Source organism: Passer domesticus, chromosome 6 (assembly GCF_036417665.1).
Source record: "Passer domesticus isolate bPasDom1 chromosome 6, bPasDom1.hap1, whole genome shotgun sequence".
Taxonomy (NCBI): domain Eukaryota; kingdom Metazoa; phylum Chordata; class Aves; order Passeriformes; family Passeridae; genus Passer; species Passer domesticus.
The window spans coordinates 44,180,090-44,205,490 of NC_087479.1; the positions used below are offsets into that span (position 1 = coordinate 44,180,090).

Genomic DNA, 25,401 nt, shown 5'->3' on the forward strand with positions numbered 1-25,401 from the left:
CATCCATTGTCTGAATTTTTTTTTCATGCAATTTTAGCACCAGGGTGTTCCTTCGAGTCCACAGACATATGCTGTGTTTTAGAACAATATTCCAAATCAGCAATGTTTCTATTGATTTATGTGAATGATCAGACAATTGGTTTATGCCTGGGACTGACATGCTGTCTACAAGCCCAAATATCCAAAGTTATTACTCCCTAAATCAATAGGTTTGCCTTCCATTAAACAGATGTATATAAATAAATACGTATTTTATAAATATAGGATTTTTTTCTTATGCTTTTAAGCACTTTTAAGCTCAGCAATAACAAAACCAGCTCTATATTACCAACCCTGTGTTCAGCAGAAATTCAAAACACAGCCTCATATGAGCCTCTGGGAAGAAAACTAACTATACCTCAGCTCAAATCAGAAGATGCTATAAGCTTACTTATTTCTAATGCAAAAGTTATGAGTGCTTTTCCCTGTTATTTCTCACTAAAACTTTGCCAATTTACCCAGACAGCCACTGCACGACTCTTGTGGATTTTATCACCTGACTTTACTCCCATGATGTTCTAACGTTTGTTGTGCTCCTACAGGAGCATTTTTAAAATCACAGTGTACTGTCAGTGGGTATCACTGAGCCAGGGCACTTTTCTCTTAGCCAGCACACAGTGTTCTGCTGCAAGTTTTCACTTCCTCATTTCCCAAGGCTCTTTGCAATTATAATTCTTAGCAAATCAGACATCTCTGTAGAGTTAACCCTGCTTGCCTGAGCTTTTCCGTGAAGAGCACTATTACCACCTTGTGGCTATTTAAGCCATCTATTACACTCAGAAGAATAATGCTGGAGTATATTGCAGCCTTCTAAATTGTCAGCCTTCTCTGCTTTATCTTTTCTTTCACCTGCATGAATAAAAACTAGAGAACTAAAGCATTAAGAACAACCAGCCCTAAGATGTTCCATGTAATATTTTAAATTGAAGGGAAAAAAACCAAAGAAAGCTGTAAACCTTGATCCTCCAAATATCTGAAACCTTGATATTCCAAATATCTTCTGGAAACCCTTACCAAAGTTTAGCAAGCTGTGGTTTTTTATCTTTAGGGAAAAAATTCTAAAAGGGTTGTGAGACAGGGCATAGTAACTCTCCTGAAACATACTGGTTTAGTAACAGCAAAGGGAAAAACTATTCCCATGTTCATGGTCAACAAAATAAGTGCTTGGTAGAAAAGGCACAGCTGAACAGGAGATGAGCCCAGGAATATAGTGTACCTGTTCCCTCTGGTTGTGATTTTGCCAGCACAAGGCACCAGGGAGCTCAGAATGGAAGTGCCATAACGAAAACCAGAGTTTCCTGGCTCTTTTCAGAACATACACGTGCATTCAGTGTTCATCTTTTTATTCATACCTTCTTCTTCTAGAGGAAGGTCCTTCCTGCTGCAGGCTATAATTTCAGCTCTTTATGTGATTTTAGGCTTATTAATCCTAACAGGAATTGAAAGTTCTGCAATTTTTTTTCCCCGTCTGGATAGCACAAGGGTAAGGTTTTCAGAAGGCGATGGAAGTCCCTAGCACGATTTCAAGCATTGTGGTGCCAAAGACTTGCAATATTTCAGAGGAAATCCAGGTGATGCCAAAGTCTTATAATATTTCAGAGGAAAATCTGGTGATGCCTGCCTCATCCAGCCTGCTGTCAGGTGTGGGCAAAGCCACAGCACAGCCACACCTGACTGCCAGTGCGGGGTGTCCTGTGTTCCATGGCCCAGAACCTGCAGCCTCCCTGCTCTGGACTTGCCCTGACACTTTCCTGGCAGGTTTTTGCCCTTGAGATGTCGGTGAGTTCATTTTATTTGCTGCATAACATCACATTTTTGCTGAGAAATAGGTAAACCAACAGTAACACAGAAAAAACTTTGATATCATATGTTTTTAGTGTTCTCCATACTTTCACCTACAGAGGGCATTTATTTTGGCATCCTAAGATTAAGACTTGTATAAAGTTGGATTTGTAACAGCACATAAGTTCTTGTTTTAATAATGGTTCATATTGCAAATAGCTAATTTAAATTTCAAATCTTGTTGGTAATTCAATACTTGACTGACTTCCTTGCACAGCCTAATAGATCCAGTCAAGTGTGTTTCTGCATCTTAAAATAACAACTCCAAAAAAAAGTCCACAAATTTTAATTCTTTGTTGAAAACAAAGAATTAAAATCCTTTATTGCTTTAATTCTTCTGAAGAATGTATCCCAAGTCTGTCTACAGATGTGACTCCACTATGAATTCACAAATGTAGTGTGGTAAAAAATATTAGTTTTTTTTCCCCAGAAAGGAAGAACCAAGTTTTTTTTCCTTTCTGTCTGGCTGAGGTGAAGAATAATGCCTATGCTTAATAACGACTATAGATGATAGAAGGAAAAAAACAAGTTACATCTTCTTCCCTTCATCCATTCAGCAGTATCTGGCTTATCAACACTGTCACAAATATTAATTTTTGATAATTACTATGTTTTATGTTAAAACATGGGGAGAAGAATATAAAAATAAAGATTAACATGACAAAATTATTATGTCTATTTAAACAGATGGTTGAGGGCTCTGGTGAACAATAAAATACCATCTATAATGTGCAGTGCAAAAGGAATTCAAATAAAAATGGACTGGACAGAAAAGAAAAATGTAAATATTTTGGGGGGAAAAGTGTTATATAATTCGAACTACATGAAATTAAGTAAAATTTCACAGATATGAAATAAATAATAGAGTATAATTTCTTTAATGTCTAGAATCAGTAGATGGTTCTGATAGCACAAAGTGACAGTAGGAATTAATGAACAGCATGCTTTGCAGCAGGTGGAAAGGAGGAGTATTGTTGATGGAATGAAGGTGACTATAGTTTTATTTCTGAAATTTCTTTTTTTATGTAAGATCTGAGATTTATTGAAATTCATTTCTCTTAATAACATTGCTGCACTGGATGAAGTTGAACCTTAGCTAATATAAATAAATGTATTTTCAAGGTCAACAGTACCACTGCAGTTAGTTTCATAGGTCAGGATTTAGCCCTTATGTGTTGTATTTGATGAGCTTTATTTTTAAACAGTGGCTAACTGGGTAATCAGCACAAAAACCAAGGAGGGATAATTTGAAAAACTATGTTTTGAAAAGTACTGCAAAAATATAACATTTAGCTGTAAATACATGGTTATCTTTCCTTTCTGCTTCTACTGGATCTCTAAGCCTTAGGGCCTGTGTTCATTCTGCTTGAATTGAAGGAGGAAATCCAAATGTCTCATTTAAAAGGTTGCTCTGGATTCAGAGCCAGCACCCACGCTCTGCTAGCAGGGAGCAGATGCAAATTTCATTTTTCAGAGCTGCCCTCTTCATTTCCAGAGCCCAGAGTGCCCGTGGAGAGCCCTAGCAGCAGTCACTCGGCCTAAGTGTCCTCAAACCCTGATTTGCAGAGAAGATGCATCAAATTCTCACACAAACCTTCAGAGAATACTTTAAGTAGAGTACCTTATTACTTTAATTGCTGCAGAGAACAATAGATATGAAAACAATCAGAAAGCTAATGATTCCTAAATCTGCTATCTTTTAAATCAGAAGTTGAAGAAGAATCAGGTTTTAAATAATCAAATTGCAGAAAGACCTTAGGGAAGCAGGGTGTGATTCTCCTACACTGTCATCTGAATAAACAGTAAGCAAAGAATACTCCTGAAGATATGACAGAGGAACTTATATTGATGTAAATAATTGAAGCATCAGTTTTAGATTTTGTCAAGAAATGCTAGTTTTGATATTGATAAATGCAAATAATAGCCACAACATTCATAAATCTGATCAATTATTATCCAGTAGAATGATTTTTAAAGGAATAGAATAATTTCAAGGAAATGCAATATCTTGTGAATGTTTTGAAGGGGAAATTATAGAAGCATTACATTCTGAATTAATTGTATTTGTGTTGGTGAGTGATACATAAGCAACATTTATTTCAGAAACTGTAAAAAAATCCAATCTGAATGGTAACAGGTGTTTTAGAATTTCTCCTCAGGCAGACATTCTGAATGAGACTCATGTCTCCTAGGACTCAGAAAGGCTGTATGATTTATATGTACTTAATTAGAAAAAAAAAAATCTGTGGAGATCAATTAAATTAGAAATGCATAAGTAGAATCTCAAGGGAATTTGATAAAGTTTTAGGGAATAAATTTTTGATACCATTTTTGCTTCTTCACAAGCAAGGAGATAAAATAATTCTCATCTTCAGTTCAGCTCTGGCTTTTCACTGCTCAACTCTGGGAGGTTCTGAGTGTGCATTGACACATGCATTGACAAATGCCCAGTGCTCTGAGCTAATAAAAACCTTAACAACTTGATATTTGTACACCCAGATACTGAATCTGGGTAGTAAAGGGATCAGTGAGGTGTAGTTTTCTATGGCTGAGTCACACTCAGTCCTCATAAAATTAGGTACCAGAATTATTATTTGCATTTATTTAAAAAGAAGTGATAAAACACAAAATAGTGGCAGAAGTACTGCACCATTAAAGTACTCTGTGAATTGGTGTAAAATTGTTCTGCTAATGGCACTTGAGTCTAAACTTTCTGTTAACCCTCTAAAATTTGGAAAACTCCTGAGGTGATGTGCATTCTGAACAAAATGCAAAATATTTCTCTAACTTGCTTCCATTTTGTGTCGCATATTCTGAAATAATTTTAAAATACTTCTGCCATTTTTGGGGGGAGTTATTAATGTGTTTCTCCACATGCTATCTCATATCATATCTCCTCATCTCTTTGGAAATACAAAAGAGCCCTTAAGGATATGTCAGGATCTTTCGTAAATGGACTCAAAACCAAGATTCCCTACGACCTCGGGCAGAAGGGGCTGCAGTTTGAACCCGGGTAACATTAAACCTGGGAGCAGGATTCTGGCAACCCCTCAAACGTCCTCAGGGCTCTGAGTCCTGCCTAATTTTTCTATGCTAATGCTGCAGTCTGACCTTTACATGAGAAGACAGGTGGGAAAATACGTGTATCCTGTCAGCTCCCTGAAGACTTCCTAATCTGAATAGGCTCTTCTGTGCCAGCTGTGCCACCAGAAATTCCCCCTTTTATGCTGAACTGATTTGCATTTAAACAAGTTTTAATGAGACTACCTGGCAGGTAGGTGAAACATTGTATAAAATTAGAGGGGGTTTTTTGTTATAGGTAATTCTCAGAATTCAGTATTTCTCCAGAATTTTTAGCCAAATATATGTGATTTCCATGTTTCTCTTGTAAACTGGCATCAAATGCTGTGCAGCTGAAGGAGTCCTGTTTAATTAATCCCTGAATCAGGTTCTAAGGGTTGTTTTAAAGCTCTGTGCTCTCACTTACCTAATTTGGTCTGAAAAAAAATGTTTTAAAATGCTTGGACCTTTAAGAACTTTTCTTCCATGAATATAACTGTTTCATAACCTATGGCTTCCACAAAGTCCTGTGCCACAATTTCATTAGGAGATGTATGGAAAAGCCTTCTGGGTTTTTCTGGGTGTGGAGTTTAAAAGTGTTACTTAATAATTTTATCATAATTTGGCATTTAATCATTATCTTGGCTTACAAGAAAAAGCACTTTTTAGCACAACATTTAAGATTCTCATCTCCCACCTATTTAGTTGCTCTGTGTATGAAAATCACTGTAAAAATATTTGTCACTTTTCCCTATGGCTTTTCTGCCCTGACAGTGATTTTTTTCTCTGCAGTGGAAAAGTTCTCCAGAACTGCAGTTGGTATAAAAATTGGGAATGGTATCTTTTCATAGTAATTCCTACTATTCCCTTTGCCTTTCTATCCACTGGTGAGGTTTAAAAGAACATTTTTAGAGGACTGTGTACAATGAGTCTGAGTTATATTTCCAGACATAATTTGGAGCATTAGCATGCGTATGTATAAAATTAGAGTTGGTTTTCTTTGCGTACATAATTTGCTTGCATCAGCATTTAATCTCATCTTCCATTTTATTGTCCAGTCATTCAGCATCATGCAAGCCTTCTGTTCATTGTCAGAGTTAAATTTGCATGAAGGGTAATTTCATATCACTGGCAAACATTACAAGAAATGTTTACTCTTTTGGGTTTTTTTTATTTGGCTTTTGTTGGTAGTATAAGTTTGACTTAATCCTACATGACAATAGAATAGGATATATACAAATAAGCAATAAATTATGTTATGAGATGGAAAAGGGGATTTTTTAAATTATTTTCTACTGAAATGTCACATTCTTTTATTGTCCATTTGCCCCATTGAAACTTATAATTTTCAATTTGTGGATGAAAGGACATTGGACATTTTTATCAGATGTTTGTCCAAGAGGTTGGTTATAGAGAAGTTATTCCAAATATTTGCAGAACTTATGTTTGAGATTAAGTGATTTAAGACATACTTTAAATAAATTGAATGTTAATGAAATAATAATATGACTGAAATTACAAAATTTATCCAGAAGAATTGATCCAAAAGAACTTCTTACTGTGGTTTCCCCCCTTCAGATCTGCAAAGATAAGAGGCATTACAAGGGTGAAGAAACAAGCTGAAAATGTTACCTGTCTCTTTTTCAGAATATTATCAATATGTATTTGAATGCAGAAATTATTAAATGAAAGTATGTGGACTGCTTTTGGTAATTAGTTTAATAATCTGGTTTCTATATACATACATATAACAGTGCAGCATTATTTAAATCTTGTGAGCCTCCCTGTTTAGACAGTGCCTTAACTCTTCCTGATCTTTTGAGTTTTCCACTCTTTCAGATAATCTCAAATTTCAGAATTTTGAATAACCATTCTAACAGGATGACTGCAACTCTAAGGAGCTGAAGGTCAAATCTGAATTGGATCAAAGTCATAACTGTTTTCTAATTCTATCCTATTATTTCAAAATTCTTATCCTTTTTGAAAAGGAACAAAATTCAATGCAAAAATGAAGTTCCTTTTATTTGATCATAGATTCAGCTGCTTTGCCAGAGATGGTTTGCTACTGGGTTCTCCAAATAGATCCTGGATTTTAGCAGTCAATGAGCCAAAGTCCATGGAAGCCCATGAAAATAAAACCTAACCTGATGTTAGTGAGCTCTACTTCAAGGTTATGTGAGGAGTGTGGACATCACTAGTGGAAATGAGAGTTTGGACTTTCTGAGCTATACCAACGTACAGAGGTTAAATTTCACTCTGTTCTTTTTTGCACATTTTGGGAAGCCCATAAACTTGCCAAATAATGTTGAACTAGCAGCATTTCTATTAGCAGTGTATACTTATTTCATTACTCTGAAAAAACAAGAAGAAATCCAGTACAGCCTAGCGTGAAGAGTTTGCTCAGAGGCTCACTGGATCTGATAGGAAGTGAGTTTCCACCCTTTGGAAAGTGAAAACATCAGACATGAGACCAGAGGCTGAGTGACTGTCACAGGAAGAGCACAGCCTGAGTGACACACTAGTGGCTTGGCTTTTAGAATTCTGCTATGCTAAAAGTGAAAAACAGATTAGATAATAAAGGTCTGCAAAATTTCTGTCAGTCTGTGCACTCCAGTGCACATCAGCATTTTGAAAGGATGATATTTCATTGCACTTGTGCAGAGGCTGGGAGTCATCTGAGTATGAAAAACCTTTCTAAGGTTCTGTAACCTCTCAAACCTTTCCTCGGTCTGGATCTGACATTTATTGTGTGCAGGCCTAGCATCCTGGTCCAGTACATCAAAGCTGTTTCGCATGGATTAAACATGGATCCAAGTGCTCTGCTGGACTCAGAATAAAGCATCTCATGAAGGGTATTTTCAACCTTGCAGCAGCCTTTCTTCATTAAGATTGCAGCCCCAGTGTTCTCCATGACATGGGAATCCCACACATAAGATTTGTGTAACTCTGCACAGAACAGTTAAATTTGCATTGTATCGAGGTATGCTCCAGCCAATGGGCCGGTGCAGTACAGGTGAATAATGTGAAATTTATTAGGAACAGGAGTTTATGTCATGTCTGTGAAAATATGAACAGGGAGTAATGTTTCCTAGAAGCACAGAACTATAGACAGATCTGTGACTTCAAATGATTCTGCATGGCAGCACTCTGAAGTTGTTTTTCTGTTATTTAAAGTACCCAATATATACTGTATATGTTTTATTCTGCTCTAATATTGCAGAGTATAGATGCAGTGTAATCTTACAATTTACCCCAAGTTTTCTATATGATGCATTGTGTGCTGGCATGTACATAATTTTAAAATGAAACAACTTTGTTGCTCTTTATTTTTATTTTATCATTTACCTACAGAAAAAAATTGACCAAAGCAAAATTATACACAATGACATTGCAGGAGAGGGAGGGAAGGGGAAAAAAAAAGCAAAAAATAATCCAACAAACCAACCAGAGGGCAGAACACTGTTTACCATTTATCAAATAAATGCAAACCATACTTCTTAACTTCAGGTCATTTTGGTCTTTTGTTTAGAATTCAGTCTAAATCTACACTGCAACAAAATAAAAATGCATTCTTCAAGACTGGTTCATTTCCTCTGGTGTAGGTAGCTTGTCAAGTGCTCCCACCTCTGCAAAATAGGGAAAAATTATAATTAACACATATGTAAATATGCATATTTATCTTAACAATTAAGTAATGAAATCCAGTTTCAGTAATATACATTTTTGTAATGCTTTTCTCAACTATAAAAGACCAATCTTTGAACTTTTCATATTTTAATTTATAAAATACTGGCTTTTTTTCCTTTTGACTGTCAATAATATTTTCCTGACACAATTCCAACATTTTAGAAACAGCAGTGACAGAACAACAATTATATTAATTTTATTATGTCAATTGATATTGCTGGATCCCAGAATCTCATAAGACTTAATATTATCTAATTACAGCTGCCATTCTACATGTTGCTCTTTATGAGAAGCACTTAAAGCTGGAGGGAATAATTTCCAAGAGAAAGAGATGAAGGCCACTTTTAGTTATTACCAAGGCACTTCTTAGCAGTAAAAATACTGCCTTTTTCTTGCAGATTAAAATGTGTATCTAATCTGAATAGCTATTGCCTGAATCTGAACCCCATCAGTGGGGTTCCCCCTCTTCCCCCAAGGAACAAATCTAAACCAAGTCTTTAAAGTAGTAAGGTTTCATTTAAGCAAATGTGTTGAAGGATTTCTATCATTAAAAAATATGGTTTTCACCTGCTTAATTTTCAGTGTTTATGTAAGAGTTTGTACTAAGCCTTTCCAATAAATACTGTTAAGAGATAATACGTGACAACATTCTGTGTCTCTTGCAACCTGAGACTACAAGAACTGTGTCTGCAAAAAGCCAGATCTGAAGGTTTATTTTTTGTTTTTCGTGAGGACATGGTAATAGCACCACCTTTCCTGAATAAAAACAACTCTTTGTCATTACTGTCCCAAGAAGGGAGCCTTTTTAGCTCATTTGTTGCAGGGAAGAAGTCATTTGTATTTCTGTGAGATGCTTTTTATTTTCTTGTCTGATTTAGCAGCTTTTAGCCTACATAGAAGGTGTGTGATTGAGGTTATTTTACACCCTTTTTCCTGTGTCCAAATATTTATTTTACCTCCTAGGCTCACACAGCAGAGTAAAGGAGAGTTTTGGACTCTTTCTTCACAGTGATACAGCAAACAAACTACTACTTTGTCCACAGTAAATATATATGCTAATAATCTACTTTAAATATGTACTTGAATTATTTTAGGCCCTTAGGACTAGCTATAAAGAGGTTTTGTTTTCAAATGCAAATTCAATTCAATAAACACTGGGTTCACATTTTCAGTAATGAGAATTATTTTCCTTGGGTGGATACAAATAATCCAGAAAGCAATGAGTCAAAAGCATCCCAGGGATGCAGAAAGTGAACCAATCTGTGGAAAGTCTCTTTTAATAATGAAATTAAAACACAAATGTACACACAGTTCACAGCATACACTTGCCACTGAGTTGCTTATAATTTGTTGTATACAAAAGTAAGAACATGGAAGTTACTGATTTATAGAATTGTCTAGTTTTTGAGACCGAAAAAAATCCTCAAACATTTGCAGTAGAATAACTTTTTTCTACCTGTTGGTTTCTTTGCAACTCTGTGTTATGGTTTTATACATATTCTTGACAGTTTTAGAAGACCTAAACTGTACAGAGTTTTTAATTCAGAGCACTCTGAGCTGTTTGCCAACATTCAGCTTAGTGCTGCTGCAATTTTGTCTCGCAACTTTATTGTAGAATAGGTGCAAAAAGAGAGATGTGTTCTTTTGGCACTAACAAGTGATGGAATGGTATCAGAACTCTGCTACATCAGATCTCCACTGAGCTGCAATTTTCCAGGGTCACCTGCACTCTGTGTGTGAGTGATGCCAGAGGTGTTGTTGCAAGTCTTGCACACTCAAATCTGCAGCAGATGTGTACATTAAGGGATAGTCTTGTCTCCTCAGTAAATTTCCTACCAGAAACTGTGAAAGATTAAAAGTTATTCACTAACCTTTCAGATGCAAGTAGGTCAAAAATTCAATTACTGTGCGCACAATGTTTTCATCAGCCAGGGGTCTTCCAAGGCTCCCTGGAAAACAAGCTGGCTGTTACTCACAGTTACCCTGGTCCAAAGACACATCATATGAGGCAGTGTGGCTAAGTCTAGGAGTACTCTGGGGAGGAAAAAAACCCACCAAAACTATCTGAAATTCCTTTTTCCTCAAAATCCTTGATGGAAAACCCCATTTCATGGTGGGGCAAAGCCTCTATAAGGGAGGCAACTGCAATTCTCAGACTCAAATTTACCCAGCTTTGTATGCCATTGCTGCATAGCAGCTGCTTTGGCACCTTCATGGTTGTGATCTTTAGGTCTTATGAGATCTGTTGCAGAAGAGAATTATCCTCTTCTGCAGCTCTCTCTTTTATGTCCACCTGAGCCTGCAGGGATAGGTTAAATTTCAAATTTAGAAAACAAATTCATCAGCTTTACAGAACAGTTAAAAGTTCATTCAGGTAGCCCGACTTTGTTCCAAATAAGCCTTTCAAATGATATAGAAGTGATCTGTGGCCCACAGCCTAGGCCTGGGTGTTTTTCTACAAGTCCAAAAAGCTGTGTTTTCACACAGGTATCTAATCCAATACACTTGACCTCAACCTTGTGAAAATAGCTTTTGGATGCTATTTTAATGGCCTAATGGGTGCTTGTTATGGCACTTTTGAGAAGGATGCTTTCTGCACCTGTAAATGAGAGAAAGAAATATCAGCCAGGAGTTGGAGGAAGACACCTTGCTATTTTTAGGAGGATGGAGAACTGCTCTCTATCAAGAACAAATGTTGAGTAATTTCCCCAAGATTTTTAACTCTCTGCACACAGATGTAGTTACCAGAACCAACAGGCCATTATTACATCACTAAAAACATTATCAGAGGGGTGAGAAGGCAGACTGAGCTCAGTAGAACAAATTAAAACATTGATGAGAGTTGCAAGGGACACAAAGGTACAAGGAGAATAAGCATTTAAGAATGCATTTAATAGGCTTGCACCTAAAAAATCTTGTCTTCCAGTCTTTGAACTCACACAAAGATATTATTTGCATTAATAATACTCTTTTATTTGAATTTTTTCCTTAGCTTTTATTCCCACCTAACTTGTTATGAATTTTTGTTATTATTATATCATTCACATTTTTGTCAAGATTTTATTATCCATGTGATATCTATTGGATAAACATTTTTTCTCCATGACTTGGAAATATTATAATTATGTATTGCTCAGCTATTTACCTTAATTCTGCATAGTGGATAACTTGCAGATTTCAGTCAACAAACCATTATGATCTTGTAACTTAAAGATTTGACTAATTGTGCTTGTAGATGGTTGTAGTTTTGTTGTGGTTTTTTCTCCTGGACCTAGTATTCAGCTTACAAATTTTTCTAGGTTATCTGGAGAGCTTATGAATTTTTCAGTATTCCTTCAAGGAAAGCACAGTCCTTTGCAGGAACTCTTTCACATTAATAAAATAATATGTGCATATATTGCCATTCTAAGGAGCTTTTGCAAATAATCAGGAGAAATCCTTAATTTTCAATTAAAATAATATATTGATTATCTTATGCATTTCTTATGCATTAAATATATATATATTTAAATCTCCTTTGGTAGGAACTCTGTAATAAACTTCAGCTTCAAAGAAACATTTGGTGAGGGGAGAGAATGAAGTTTATAGCAGAGGCAGCTGTGTAATTTTGAGGTTTCATGCTGACAAGTTTGGTTGGGTTTGTCTGCAATTGTGGAGGCTCAAGCAAGAGAGTTCCATAAATCCATAAGTTCATATTCCTGTAAGGGACCTGGGATATGCACAAATGGCTACATTTTGCACAGTGATCTCTACTGCTGGATTGCCAGTCCCTTACTTCTGCATCGTTTTTGACTGGCCATATATTGTTTTAACCCTCATATTTGAGACATCAGTGTTGGTTTCTTTTCCTTATAAACCAACAAACCAAACTAAAGCACAGCACCAAAAAAATACCCCACACAAACCCCAAAGCCCCACTATATAACTGTGACAGAACTGAACAGACAGTCCTTCAGAGAGTGCTAACAATTAAGAAATGTATTAATGTTTCTCTTCTCTTTACGAAGTATGCATGCATGAGATTGTAATTAAACACATGTCCTTTATTTATGCACCTACTTGGCATTAATTACATTTGCACTGTTCTGGGTGTTATTTAAAATAGGCTCCAAAACCTTTGTTTTGCCCCCATTAGTGCAGTGATAAATGTACTCAGTAAGTACTGTGGTCACTTTTATCAGCCTAAGGATTAGATTCATCCCAGCTCGCTTTAGATGCCTGCAGCAGGTTTAGTGTCTCCTCAGGAGATAAAACAGGTTTTTCTAGAAGTTTCTGCACCTTATCCTGAAATAGGTGTTCAAAATAAAGCCTAAAAATTGTCAGCTTCTCTTCATTAAGGGAGTCTAGACATATAGAGGCCCAGCTTTGGATGACAAATCCAAAACATGTTGCACCCTTTTAATTGCCATTTACTAAATTCTGACACATGCCACATCTAAGCATTTTGACTTCAGTTGTGAGCAGGTTCTCAGTCTTTTAATGAAGATAATCCACCTGGCTTAATCAAAGGAAGTACTGAGACTTTGTATTTTCTATAGCCTTCATTACTGAAATATGCCTTTATGGACTCTCTTCTTTGCCAAAAACTAATTAATTCTGGAGTGGCTAGAGTGGCATTTGAAATACTTACTTTAACATATGAAAAGAGAAAAAAACCAAAGTTTTTTCAAAGCAGTATGATCTATTACACATTTAGAGCAACAAAATTATGATACATTTTCCTAATCACTTAGATGTTGTAATCTATGAGCATACAAAGATCACAGTGAGTGGCCGAATGTCATTTTTCTTCTTTTCATATGTTTATTAGGATTTCTGTTGAAATGCAGAAATAGTTTTGTATCCAAGTAGTCAGTTCAATAGTAAATAAATTACTTAACATAAAAAACAAATCAAAGATGCTTGTTTTCAGACTTTCATTACCTGCTTTAATATCCTCGTCGGGCGGTATTTCGCGTTTACCAGTGAAACCATGCTTGTCATTAAAAGATCTGTGGTTATCTACTGCATCTGATAAATAAATTAAAAATCAGAGGAGTTAATTGACTCAGATTTTCCAATTTGCTTAGATCTGCTTTGGACAAATATGCTTCCAGACATTTACAGAACCAGTTAATATATTTAAGATGCATTAAACTTCTTTTCTTTTTTTTATGCATCTTTATTGTTAGATAAAAAGAATGAAGAGTGTCAGAGTAATTATGTGTAGCATTTGTCTATGTATTACTGAGACTGAAAATATAGAAACACTGGTGATGAATGTTACCACATTCACAAGAATTAATGGTAAAAGGACAAATATTTCAGACAGCTTAGTTTTGTATTACTTTTCTTACAACCTGCATTTGTTATGTTCACCTGTAAACCAGTAGTCCTGTATTTTGATCTTGTATATTGATTTTTCACATAGTGAACTGTTAACAGTCTTGAGTTTGCAGGTTACTGTTTTAATTATTTTGCTTTAATTTTAAAAACAATGTAGTATAATAAAGTCAAGTACTTGAAAGTTTGTAAAAAGATTTAAAGGAGAAATCTGAAATAGGTGGAAAGGTATACATTTTGTCATTCTGCCTTGACATCTAAGATACTGTAAGATTTTTTTAACGCTTCTGGTGGTGGCGTATTTGTCATATGAAAATTACAGTTCAGAAGCACAAAATATGAGCAGATGTGTTTCTGGACATAAGGCCTCCCATCACACTTCTTTAGAAAAGAGCAGCTGTCATCCAAGACAACTCAGTTCTATGACAGGCATGTAACAAACATCTAAACAAGTGTTTTTCCAAATGAATTTGCTCAGTTTTGCAGGTTTAGACAAAACTGCTGTATTCAGAGAAGTGAATAACACAATTTTTGCATTTTGAAATAATTAAAAAAGTGCCTCACTTACGTGGCCCAAGTAGATAACCAGCACTATTCAAAGTCCAACCCCTTTTGTCTTTCGCCTTAAAGGAAAAAAACAGAAGTATGTTATTGCACCACCTACACTCAAAAGGACATCCTCTTGGCAGAAAGACTCTTCTGAAGGCTCAAAATCAAGAAAAATCTTTTAAAAATAAAGCTAATCATACTGAAGTAAATATTCATGGTGAGCTCTTGCCCCTCCCTAAGTCTATAGTGTTGCTATTGACATCCATGTGGTTTGACTGTTTCACACCACACAAGCGATGACTGCAAATCACACTTTGGAGGCAGAAATTTTTACTTTATACTTGAAGTTTATATCACCACTGTTATATTTGATAGCCACCTCAGCAAACAGCAGTGCTCCTTTTTATTGCCTGGATTTACACGACAGCCTCTTCATAAAAGAAGTCCGTATGTACCTCATCTTTTCGGAGGCAGGTGGGACACCCATTCAATTTTGGTCTAGCAACCAGACTTTCTTAGTCATAGTATTTTTTTACAAGGGAGCTAGCATTTAAAATCTCCAAATTCTTAACTGGGGCGAAAAAAAAAAAAAAAAAGGCAAACTGTTTGCTGCCCGAAATGGTTTTGGGTGCTGTATCCTTTGCAATCCCTATGTCTAGGAACAGTGTGCATCCGTGGGAGGTTCGCGCTGGTTCCTCGCTCGCTGAGACACGGATACTTACAGAGAAAACCAGCCCGAGCGTTTCCGAGAGGGTGGCACAAAGGATTAAAGACAGAAGCAGGAATCCGGTGCACCTCTGCATCTGGAAGAAACCGCGGCGGGGTGAACGCTCCGCCCGCCCCGGGGCGCGGGCGAACCGGCTCCGCAGGGCTGGCAGCCCCGTTCCCGCTGGGAGCAGGGCCGGGGCTGGGGTACCTTGAGCCGGGGCGGTCTGTCCCTCGCAGCGCTCCCGGGGCGAGGCGGAGCGGGGCTGGTCCCACGGCGGGCTCTCACTGCATGGCCGCGGCCGCGCCGCGCTCCCGCCGCGCTTTACGGGCTTTATGAGCCCGGCGCCGAGAGCCGCCCACCGCCTCCCCCCGCCTCCCCGGGCCGCTTTAGGAAGGGCAGAAATCGCGGCAATCCGATTAGAGGCACTCGGGAGCACGACGCGGGGAGCCGGGAGCTGCGGCGCGGGCCGCCAGCCCTGCCCTGAGCCTGCGCCTCCGCGTGAGGGGAACAGGATGCACATCTCCTCCGGGGACACGGGCACGGGACAGCCTGGGGAAGGGCCTGAGGGAAGGAAGGTGCCTGGGAGGAGGAAGGTGCCTGGGGGAAGGAAGGTGCCTGAGGGAAAGTGCCTGAGGGAAGTACTTTGCTCCGCTCCGCAGCCCCCGGGCTCACTCGCCCCTGCAATCCCTTTGACTCGAGCCCGCTGTCCAGCATCGGGGAGAGGAGCTGTCAGGGTCTGCGCTTCCTGCCGCTCTGTGCCTGAGACAGCGTTTCTTTCGGGGTTATATATAAAAACCAGGGGTTATCTATAAAAACCAGCTCTCTGCAGCGAGTAGAGCAGCCCTGGCCTGTGCGTTTGCAACCAGTGGAGTTTCACCAGTTCGCTTATCTTCGTTGTGGTTACAGCTGGCATCGGGATGTGCAAAACTGAATTACAAAGCAGAAATTCCAGTATTAGTTCCTTTTTTTCCCCCCAGCAAAATTGTACTTTACAACAAATTAGTTTATTCACTGCATGTCCCTCAAGTTAATTTCTCTTTCAATGAGAAAACACCAGAGATGTTGCACAGAATAAGTTCCACTTACAGCTCCTTTTCCAGAAAGTGCTAGAGTATCTGCAAACTTTTGAACAACACATTTATCATTCACTGGTTTAAAAGCAAGCTTTTTTTTTACTTTAATGTAGAATAATGCTCACAATCCAAGCTAGAAGTAGCATCTGTGTCTTGTATTTCTATTTGCTACCCTTTTTTGTTGGATGCAGTAGGGCTGTAATGGTCTAGCCTTGTCTTTGGATCTCTGAGCAAAAACTGTTGGGATAAAGTTTATTTTATGCAATTCTTAAATGCTGATGTACATACATGTACATACATCAGCTTTGCAGATTTTATTTTATATTTTTTATCATTTGCTGAAGGTGTTCTCTCACCTATTGCATGATCCTCACAATTCAGATTAGACAGATATGGAAAATAGCAATATAATTTTTGCAAACTGATGTTGTCCTTTACCTTATCAAAATTGCACTTTTGACTGAAATTCCTTAGCTTTCAGCTGTTAACTTCCACTAAGTAATTTTTGAAACATAAAGCTTCTTTGTGCACAAAATTTTTTCTTTTTGTTTTGTTATTTGAAAAAATAACCCAGAAGTCATATCAAGAGATGTCCAATTTTGGATTCAAGAAATGTTACAAAAATGTGTTAATTCTGTGAGCTTTGACTAATTTTATTTTTGATGTTCCTGTAAAAGGTATTTGAAATGTTTTTTAACCTGCTGGTTTTATTCCGATTTTTCATCCACAGTACCTGCACCTTCCTGTCAAATTAGAGTGAAACGATCTCTTCATCTCCACTAGAGTCAGATGCAAAAGAAAGCCTTCTTGTATACTGAAAGGCTTAATCCATCACTTGCCCATCATACTTTTTTGTCTAAATCTATCTTTATGTTAGTGTCAATTAAATAATTTTATCAGTCATTCCTACAATTGATGTTCTCATTCCCACAATTTTCTTTCTGAAGAATGCTATTAGTCTTTCTTTATTCCATAGAAATTTTAAATCTCACTGCTCAGAGAAAAAAAAAAAGAGCATTAGTCTGATTAGTCTGAAGCCTGCCTTTCCCAGCTCAGCTTGACTAATGGCCATCTGAGTGACTGCACAGCTTGTTTTCATTGAGAAGGCCATTCACCCTACTAATTCCTCCATTGATTTATTTATTGTCTGCTTAATTGTAAAGGCTAAATGCAATCTGCAGTAGCTGTTAGGTTATGCCTAATCCTCACCAGAGGTCCATCATCAGATAAACTCACAATGAAGCTCATCTAAATTCACTCAAGTCAATGGAACAATGAGCATTGATAACAAAACTGTCTCTGATGTCTCTCAAGTGATACATGACAGACAGGATTGGCTGTCTCACACAGCAAGATGAGTGTAATTTTATAGATGTGCTTGTGACTGCACAAAAATATTTCAAAAATAATCAAAAGAAAAACAGGGAAGAATACTGTTTGCAGCTAGAGCAAAAGGCTTTGAATTTTTAAGGAAATTATAATATGGATTAAATAAATGACAGTATTGAAACATTGGACTTGGGAAATAAAAATATTGCATTTTTGTCACTGGAGATTTAATTTTGAGAACAAACAGTAAATCCTAAGGATTCTACCATGTCTTTAATGATAAAAATGTCTCTTTTATACAGTTGATGAGGTAGGATGGACCATTTAAATTTTAATTAGCAAAAAAATAAGCCACACAGAATGGGTATCTTGTATAGTAGGTAAAACACTGAATAAAAGTGGATTTTGCATTATATTTTCAAAGGGTCTGGAGTCTGCAGTTGACTCCCTTCACAGCTGAGATTACTGAGAGATAATGAATGAAGCAGGAAAAAGCATGTCTGCTATTTCTGTGTTGAAGTGGTCTAATAGGGTTGTTTTCACCAACTCACCAATTAATATTAAATATTAGTAACCTCTCCAGTCACAGTGATGTCCATCTCCACAAAAAATGAGTGAGTTTTTTTCCTACTTCCCAGGCAACATCAAGTGTAAATATATTGTTTAAGACCTTTCTCAAGTATGTACACAAAACCTCTAATATTATATGAGCAATTGTAATGGATTCTAGGCTTGGGTGATAAATAACCAGAAAAAAATGTCTCCCATATATGAGTAATTCAGTGAAACAATGACATTAGAGAAAGTTAATGCTTTATTGGAGGCATTAACTAGAAAAGATTGGTTGCAGAAGTTTCAAGATGCCTATTTTGAATCCTATTCAATATTTACCAGGTGATCACTAGAATGCAATGACACCAGTAGCTTACATTGCTGTCTTTTCTGCATTGGAACAAATTTCAAATTTTCAAGATCAGTGTTTCCACCCTGAATAGAGAGACCTATTATAACTTAGCAGAAAGAGTCTTCTGAAGGCTCAAAATCAAGGAAAAATATTTTAAAAATAAAGCAAATCATATTGAAGTAAATGCTCATGGTGAGCTCTTGCCCCCTCCCTGTCTAAGGATGGGTCAGAGGCACTGCCTCTCTCAGGAGCAAACACAGCTTTAAATATCTCAGCTCTGTGAGGGCTGAGCTTGGCACTCAGTTCCTGCTAGTGTTAGAGCTCAGCTTCTCTGGCTCCCTCTGAGTCCAAGTGGGAACCTCTGGCTCAAAGGGCTGATTCAGGATTTATAGCTGCAGAGGCTCCTTTACCAAACTCCGAATTCTGATGCTTACCTGAAGGAGGCTGGTTCTTGGCTTAGTTTTCCATTTAATTCCTCTCTCATGGATGACTTCCTCCTCCTTTGATCAGCTTCAGTGGAAGCCCACGCCTACCAAACACAAGGGAGTTTCTGCTCCTGCAAGACCTCAGGAGGAATTTCTTCCTACCCAAACCCTATAGGGCTGCATGCTCTTTAACATCCTCCTCACTGGTCTGGATGATGGGATTGAAAATCCCAAAACCATCACCAAATCTGGTGGTGGCACCAAGCTGGGTGGTGCATTGAACATGTCAGAAGGGATGTCTTACAGGGAGAGCTGGACAGGCTGGAAGAGTGGGATAGAAAGAACAGTATGCAGTTTAACAAATAAAAGTGCAAGGCTGTTCCCCTGGGATGGCATAACCAAAGTTCCCAGGACAGGCTAGAATCCATTTGTCTGAGGAGGAACCTTGGTGAAAGGGACCTGGAAATCCTGGTGGATGAGTCCAGAGTGTGCTGCTGCAGCAAGGAAGGCAGATTGGATCCTGGGCTGCATCCATGGATCATAACTAGCAGAGACAGAGCTGTGATCATCCCAGTCTAGTCTGCAATTGAAAGGCCACACCTGCAGTTCTGTGCCCAGTCCTGGTATGCAACCATTCAAAAAAAGACATACACACATTGGAGAGGGCTCAAAGGAGGGCCACAAAGGTGATCAGAGAGCTGGAGAACCTGTTCTCTGGGGAAAGACTTGAGGAGTTTGCTCTTTTCACCCTGGAGAAGAGGAAGCTCAAGGGAATCTCATCATAGTTTTGCAGCTCCCAAAAGGCAGCCACAAAAAGCATGAATGCTCTCTCTTCACAAGGACACACACGGAGAGGACAACAAGCATAGGGCACAAGCTGTACTCAGAGAGGTTTCATTTTGATATAAGAGAGGAATTTTTTACAGTGAAAACAATCAATGTCCCAGGCCCTTAGTAGAGTCCCCATCATGGAGGTTTTAAAGTCAAGTGGTCAGGGTGCTAAACAAGGAATGACTTTTCAAGGTCCATTCCAACCTGAGCTAAATGACAATAAGTGCTTTACCAAATTATGTGTACTAAAATGAGAAGCCACAGGAAAGCAGGTCAGTGCTTTCATGGTGCTTGTTTTTTAACAGAACAGTGTACCAGCTGCTTCATTAGCAAGTATGGTGCTACCTTATAATATAAAAAGCCTCACAAGTAGGCATTTCAGACATGAAATGTATTCACAGTAATTCAAAAAGGAGATACAGAATAATATTTACATCAAATATTTTCCAAAAGTACTTTTATATTAAGTTAATTGAAGTGGGAAAAAAATTGGCAGAATGTTATAAGATAGATATTCAGCTACAAAATACTTTTGTATCATGTTTGTTACTGGTTTTTATTTGGTTAAAGCAGAAAATAGAGTTAGCAGGATGATAATACGCAGCCTTCATTATTGTACTGTAAGTGCACCCAGTTAGTCTTTTTCTGCTGTGATAAAAAATAACCCATTCCATCTTACAGGCTCACTGTGTAATTTGAAAACAAGTGTAATACCTGGGGTAGAAAATGGGGTGGAATACCTTTCTTGTTGTCCTTGACATCCCTTTTCCCAATTGCAAGTGGATCTGAGAGTTCCTCATCACATCTCTGCATACTCTGACAACATTCTTATATTCCTCACAAACAGCCTGTCCCTTTTTTGGCATTTTATAAACTTTTTTCTTCCTTTTGGGTTTTGCCAGAAGCTCTTTGCTCATCCATGCAGGTCTCCTGCTCTGCTTTGTGTGATTTCTTATTCATAGGGATGCACCAGTGTTGAGGTTGGAGGAAGTGACATTTGAGCATTAACCAGCTCTCTTGGACATCCTTACCTTCTAGATCCCTACCCCATGGGACTCCTCCAGGTAAATCCTTGAGGAGGCCAAAGGTATCTCTCCTGAAGTCAAGGGTCGTGATCCTATTTATTGCCTGGCTTCCTCCATGCTGGATCCTGTAGTCCGTGGCACTGTGGCCAAGGCTGACCCCAACATTCACATGGTTAACGGCTGGATGTGGTGAACTTGCCAACCTTAGCAATTCTATGATTTTATGATTCTGTGATTCCCCAGCCAGTCCTTCCTTGTTTGTCAGTACACCTCTCCAGCAGCACACCTCTCCTCCATGGCTCCTCCACCAGCTGTGTCAAAACATTACCATCAGTGCTCTGCAGGAGCCTCCGGGCTCCTGTCTGCCCATGAGTTGTTTCTCCAGCAGAGATCAGGGTGACAGAAGTTCACCATGAGCACCAGAGCTTGTGGCTGTGAAGCTCCTTCCAGCTGACTGGAGAATTCCTCATTGACTTCACCTTCCTGACAGGGTGGCCTGTAACAAACACCCACAGAAGTGTCACCCACGTTGTCCCTTGCATGTTGACTTCTTACCTGTAAGCTCTTGTCTGGTTCTTTACCCAGCCCAAGGCAGAGCTCGATAGATCCCAGCTGCTCTCACATAAAGAGCAGTTCCACCACCTCACATTGCTGGCCTGTGAGAAGAAAATAGCCTAATTTCCTAGAAAGGATGTAGCCATCCATGACAGCACTCCAGTCATGTGTGCTATCCCACCATGTCTCTGTAACTGCAGTGAGAATGTGCACACAGATCTCTAAAGCTGCCTGGTTTTTCCCAGTGCTGGGTGTGTTGGTGTACAGGCATTTCAGAGAGGTAGCTGATACTGCTGCCAAAACACTCCAATAAAACCACTTTGGAGACTCCTCAGTACACACCAAAAAAAGAAAATAAGCTTAAAAAAAAAAGTAACATGCCCCCACTCAAAGGCCTGGTTTGCAAGACAAATGCAGGAATTGATTTTGTTCTACCTATCCCCACAAAAGACAAAGCACAGGATATCCTAGATGTGGATGGACCTGACATAATATTTGATCAAGGAGAGATTTAATTTGGCTCCTTGCAGAGCTACTTGGCCTTTTGTGCAAAGAAACTGTATGCCCTGAGTTTTGCATATTTATAAAATGGTATTGGAGCAATGTTAGAGCTTTATCCTAGTGAATCAGCACTGCTGTGATATAGGAGCATCTTGATTCTGTGCCATTTTCAAAACTATTTGTTACTTCTAGTGACCAAACATGAATTTTCAGGCTTCAAATAGAGTGTTTCCTCCTATTTCTATCTGAGGAAAATATATGTTTACTATATACAATCTTTTCCAATATTACTTCAAAGGACTTGAACTTCCAGAAGAAAATGACTTATTTGTTTTCAATGAAAGTTAGAGATTTCTATTAACTACTAGAAAACTAGAAAATAGTTGCAAACCCTTCAAGGAAAAAAAACAAAACAAAACAAAACAAAAACCAAAACAACAACAACAAAAAAAAAAAAAAAAAAAAAAAACCAACCAAAAAAACCCAACCAAAAACAAAACCAGTATCTCATTGAGTCCTTTGGATTGCCATCTTTGGAAGTACCACACAAGTTTATTATGTAAGTAAATCCAGATAAAGCCTGCATTTTATTCTTTCTATTTTCCCCATCCACACCCATTTATTTCTTTAATGTCTTTTTTACGGATAAAAAGGAATAAATGTGAAACACTTACCAGAGGAACATGTTATCTTATTTCTGGTTGTTGTCTTCATTCTGTGTTTCCTCAGAGTTACTTGGAGATATTTCACTTTTACATGAGGGAAAGAAATATTTTTTTTATTTTTCAAGTACAGAAAATCATTACTTGGTTGAATCATTACTTCAGCACGATTGTGAAGTTTAGAAATACTGTTCTATGGCTGTATTTTAATCAATTTTCACTTCTTTATTATCAGTGTAAGAAGGCCATCAGAAGGTTTGGGGATTGTTTTTACAGAGTTTGAACCAGCAGTTAATTTTTAATTTCTTTTGCTTATACATGTAAACATGTATAAGGCAAAAATATTGAAATTAGTACTTACCAAATCACCCCGACTGGAATACTTTTATATGTTGCAACTCAGAGTAAAATTATTACCATCTTAGTCAATTCTCTAAATGTACAAATGCTGAGGTAAAAAGGGTAGTTTTTCCTTACAGATTACTTCTGTGTGTTTATTTTTTCTTTATCTCTTTCCTTCTTTCAGCACAGCAGTTCAATTATTACTGAAAATTTACAGGCTCAATTTTCCCTAAATAACTGAATAAGGCAAATTAAATAAAACAGAAAAAAAAAAAAGGACAGAAATATGCCTGTCAGGCAGGTACCTTACTACTTTTCTTGAATAATTTAATAATATTTATCAAATAAGCTTTGTAGACACTGAAAAAACAAGAAGTATTATAAACTGTGAAAATAGCTTACCTTTTCTTCATTATAAATCTACAGAAATTTCATAAAGGTTTCTGTAATGAACACTTGTATCAATGTAGACTTTCCCAGCATGATAAAACCAGGAATAATTATGCTTATTCTTTTTGCATAATTGGTTTTTCTCCAGGTGTTCTGGGTATCATCAATATATCATTGCAAAAAGTATTAATATCAGTAGATGCAGAGTCTGGCCTAATCCACATGTTAACAAATGAATGAATATGGGTGGTCTAAAGCTTTGCCTGCACTGTGGGTAAGATATGTACATATGCATAAAACAGACTTTTCCTTTTCCATCTGTCTTTGGCTAACCAAAATGGCTTTTTCTAGTCTTTGGAAGTTAGTAAATACACACTCTGGTGAAGGTTATAAGGAAATGTTTCATAATCAAAGCCCTAATATTGAACAACTACACATTTTGACAGACAACTCAGTTGCAAGATGATATTCTGTGGCAAGAAGAGTGTTTTGCCAATAGAAGGTTTTAAAGTACTGAGAATTTTAAAGGTTGTATCTGGTATTTTGAATTAGGAACAACAGGTAGATGAAGAAAGGTGGATTGGGGCAGGATAAGAAGGGATAAAGTTGTCTTTTTACTTGCAAATGTCTCTCTAGGCTACATAAAAAGACATTTAAACAGGAGTAGAATTCATTTTGCCCACCTCCCTTTAGGCAGCTGTGCTGGGCTGGTCAGTTACCTCAACTCCACTGAAGAGACTGCTTCAACACTGGAACTTAGAGTGCAAATCCATCTTGAGATCACTCTGCTTCAGGATGAGATGTATAATTTTCTGAACTCCACTGGCTTGTTGCTTTCAAATATACTACCTTGAACAACAATTTCTTATGTAAATACCCTGCAGGGTGGACATGGAAATTATTTACTTACCCAATGGTGAAAACAACATGCCAATTCTAGTTACTTTATGGAAAATGAGAATACCATGCTTGTTTGTAAGGGGAGGACATGCTCCACCAGCTTTAGGCTATCTGTTCTGACTTTACCTTTGTAGGTGCACTGGTTTGGGCTGGAACAGATTTAATTTCCTTCACAGCATGTCATATGTTTGAAAGCACACCAGTGCTTCAGCTATTGCTGAACAGTCTGCACAGCATCCAGGCTTCTTCTGCTTCTCATGGCAGAGTACAAGAAGCCAGGAGAGGGCCCAGCTGGGATACCAGTCCCTTCGGTATATGCTCAACCTATATCAATATTCTTAGTACCTGATTGGTGTGGCAGTCTGCTCTGGCTTCTTCACTGACTTTGTCAGCAAATTTGTTTATGTCACGTAAATGTAGGCTCCTTTCAGAAATTTGTGCTGGTAACTGGTATTCTGGGTGTACTGATCCTTCTCAGCAGGATCAGTACAGAAATCAACTGTGATAGGAAGTACATTCTGCTTGCTTTGTGAGCAGGCATTTATCCTCACTGATCAGTTCAAGACTAAGGTGAAATTGGGCTTCAGCTGAATGTGGAGAAATAAGATGAAGTAATAAATTTGCAAGAAGTATTGTCACAACTTAGCTTATACTCTTTTAAGTTTTTTGTACTAACATTAAAACAGTATCTAGAGTCCCACAGGCAAACAGCTGGAAAAGAGCTGCTGTTTGTATTTTAGGAGCTAAACTTGAAGCATCAGTGGCTGCAAGATTTCTCTGTGTGCTGTGGGGAAACAAAGCAAGTGCTTTCTCTGCCTTATTTATCAGCAGACATCTTCTGAGTGATTGGAGAACTTCTCTTCACCTTCCTGCAGGGGAAAATGAGACACCCCCTCTTCCTTTGCTCCTCTCACATAAACCAAGATGCCTCAGCTGTCAATTAGGTCATTCCAGATTTCCACTGGGAAAAATAAATGCTTCAAGAGGAGGAACAGAATGGAAGAAGGATCACTGTCCCATCTGTTAAATGGCATGGTGTCTTTGGTTAGACACTAATCAAAAGGACAGTGCTTTCCCTATCTTAATTCCTTACCATGCAAGCAAAGTAAAAATGAAAAAATAAGTTATACCTTTGCCAAGTGATTCTGAAGAATATTGCTTTTGATTAATCCTTTTGCTGTTACAGACTTCAACATGAAGAAAACTGGTTTGTTAATAAAATAAACCCCCTAACCATTAAGTTGAAAAATGTATTT

General features: G+C 37.9%; 1 protein-coding gene and 1 long non-coding RNA gene across 2 annotated transcripts; both read right to left on the reverse strand.

Annotated features, from left to right (window-relative positions):
* Positions 1 to 8,253: 8,253 nt before the first annotated feature.
* Positions 8,254 to 15,682, reverse strand: GAL (galanin and GMAP prepropeptide). The gene is made up of 6 exons (XM_064425072.1): positions 15,416 to 15,682; positions 15,222 to 15,302; positions 14,519 to 14,573; positions 13,552 to 13,638; positions 10,500 to 10,577; positions 8,254 to 8,567 (listed from the first exon to the last, which is right to left on the reverse strand). Exons 2-6 carry the CDS (start codon positions 15,300 to 15,302, stop codon positions 8,515 to 8,517), a joined length of 354 nt encoding a protein of 117 aa, XP_064281142.1. The 5' UTR covers positions 15,416 to 15,682; the 3' UTR covers positions 8,254 to 8,514.
* A 505-nt stretch (positions 15,683 to 16,187) lies between these two features.
* LOC135303351 (uncharacterized) lies at positions 16,188 to 24,099 on the reverse strand. Its single transcript, XR_010364835.1, has 3 exons — positions 23,929 to 24,099; positions 22,526 to 22,600; positions 16,188 to 21,291 (listed from the first exon to the last, which is right to left on the reverse strand). It is a non-coding gene; the product is annotated as an uncharacterized LOC135303351 (long non-coding RNA).
* Between the last annotated feature and the right edge of the window lie 1,302 nt (positions 24,100 to 25,401).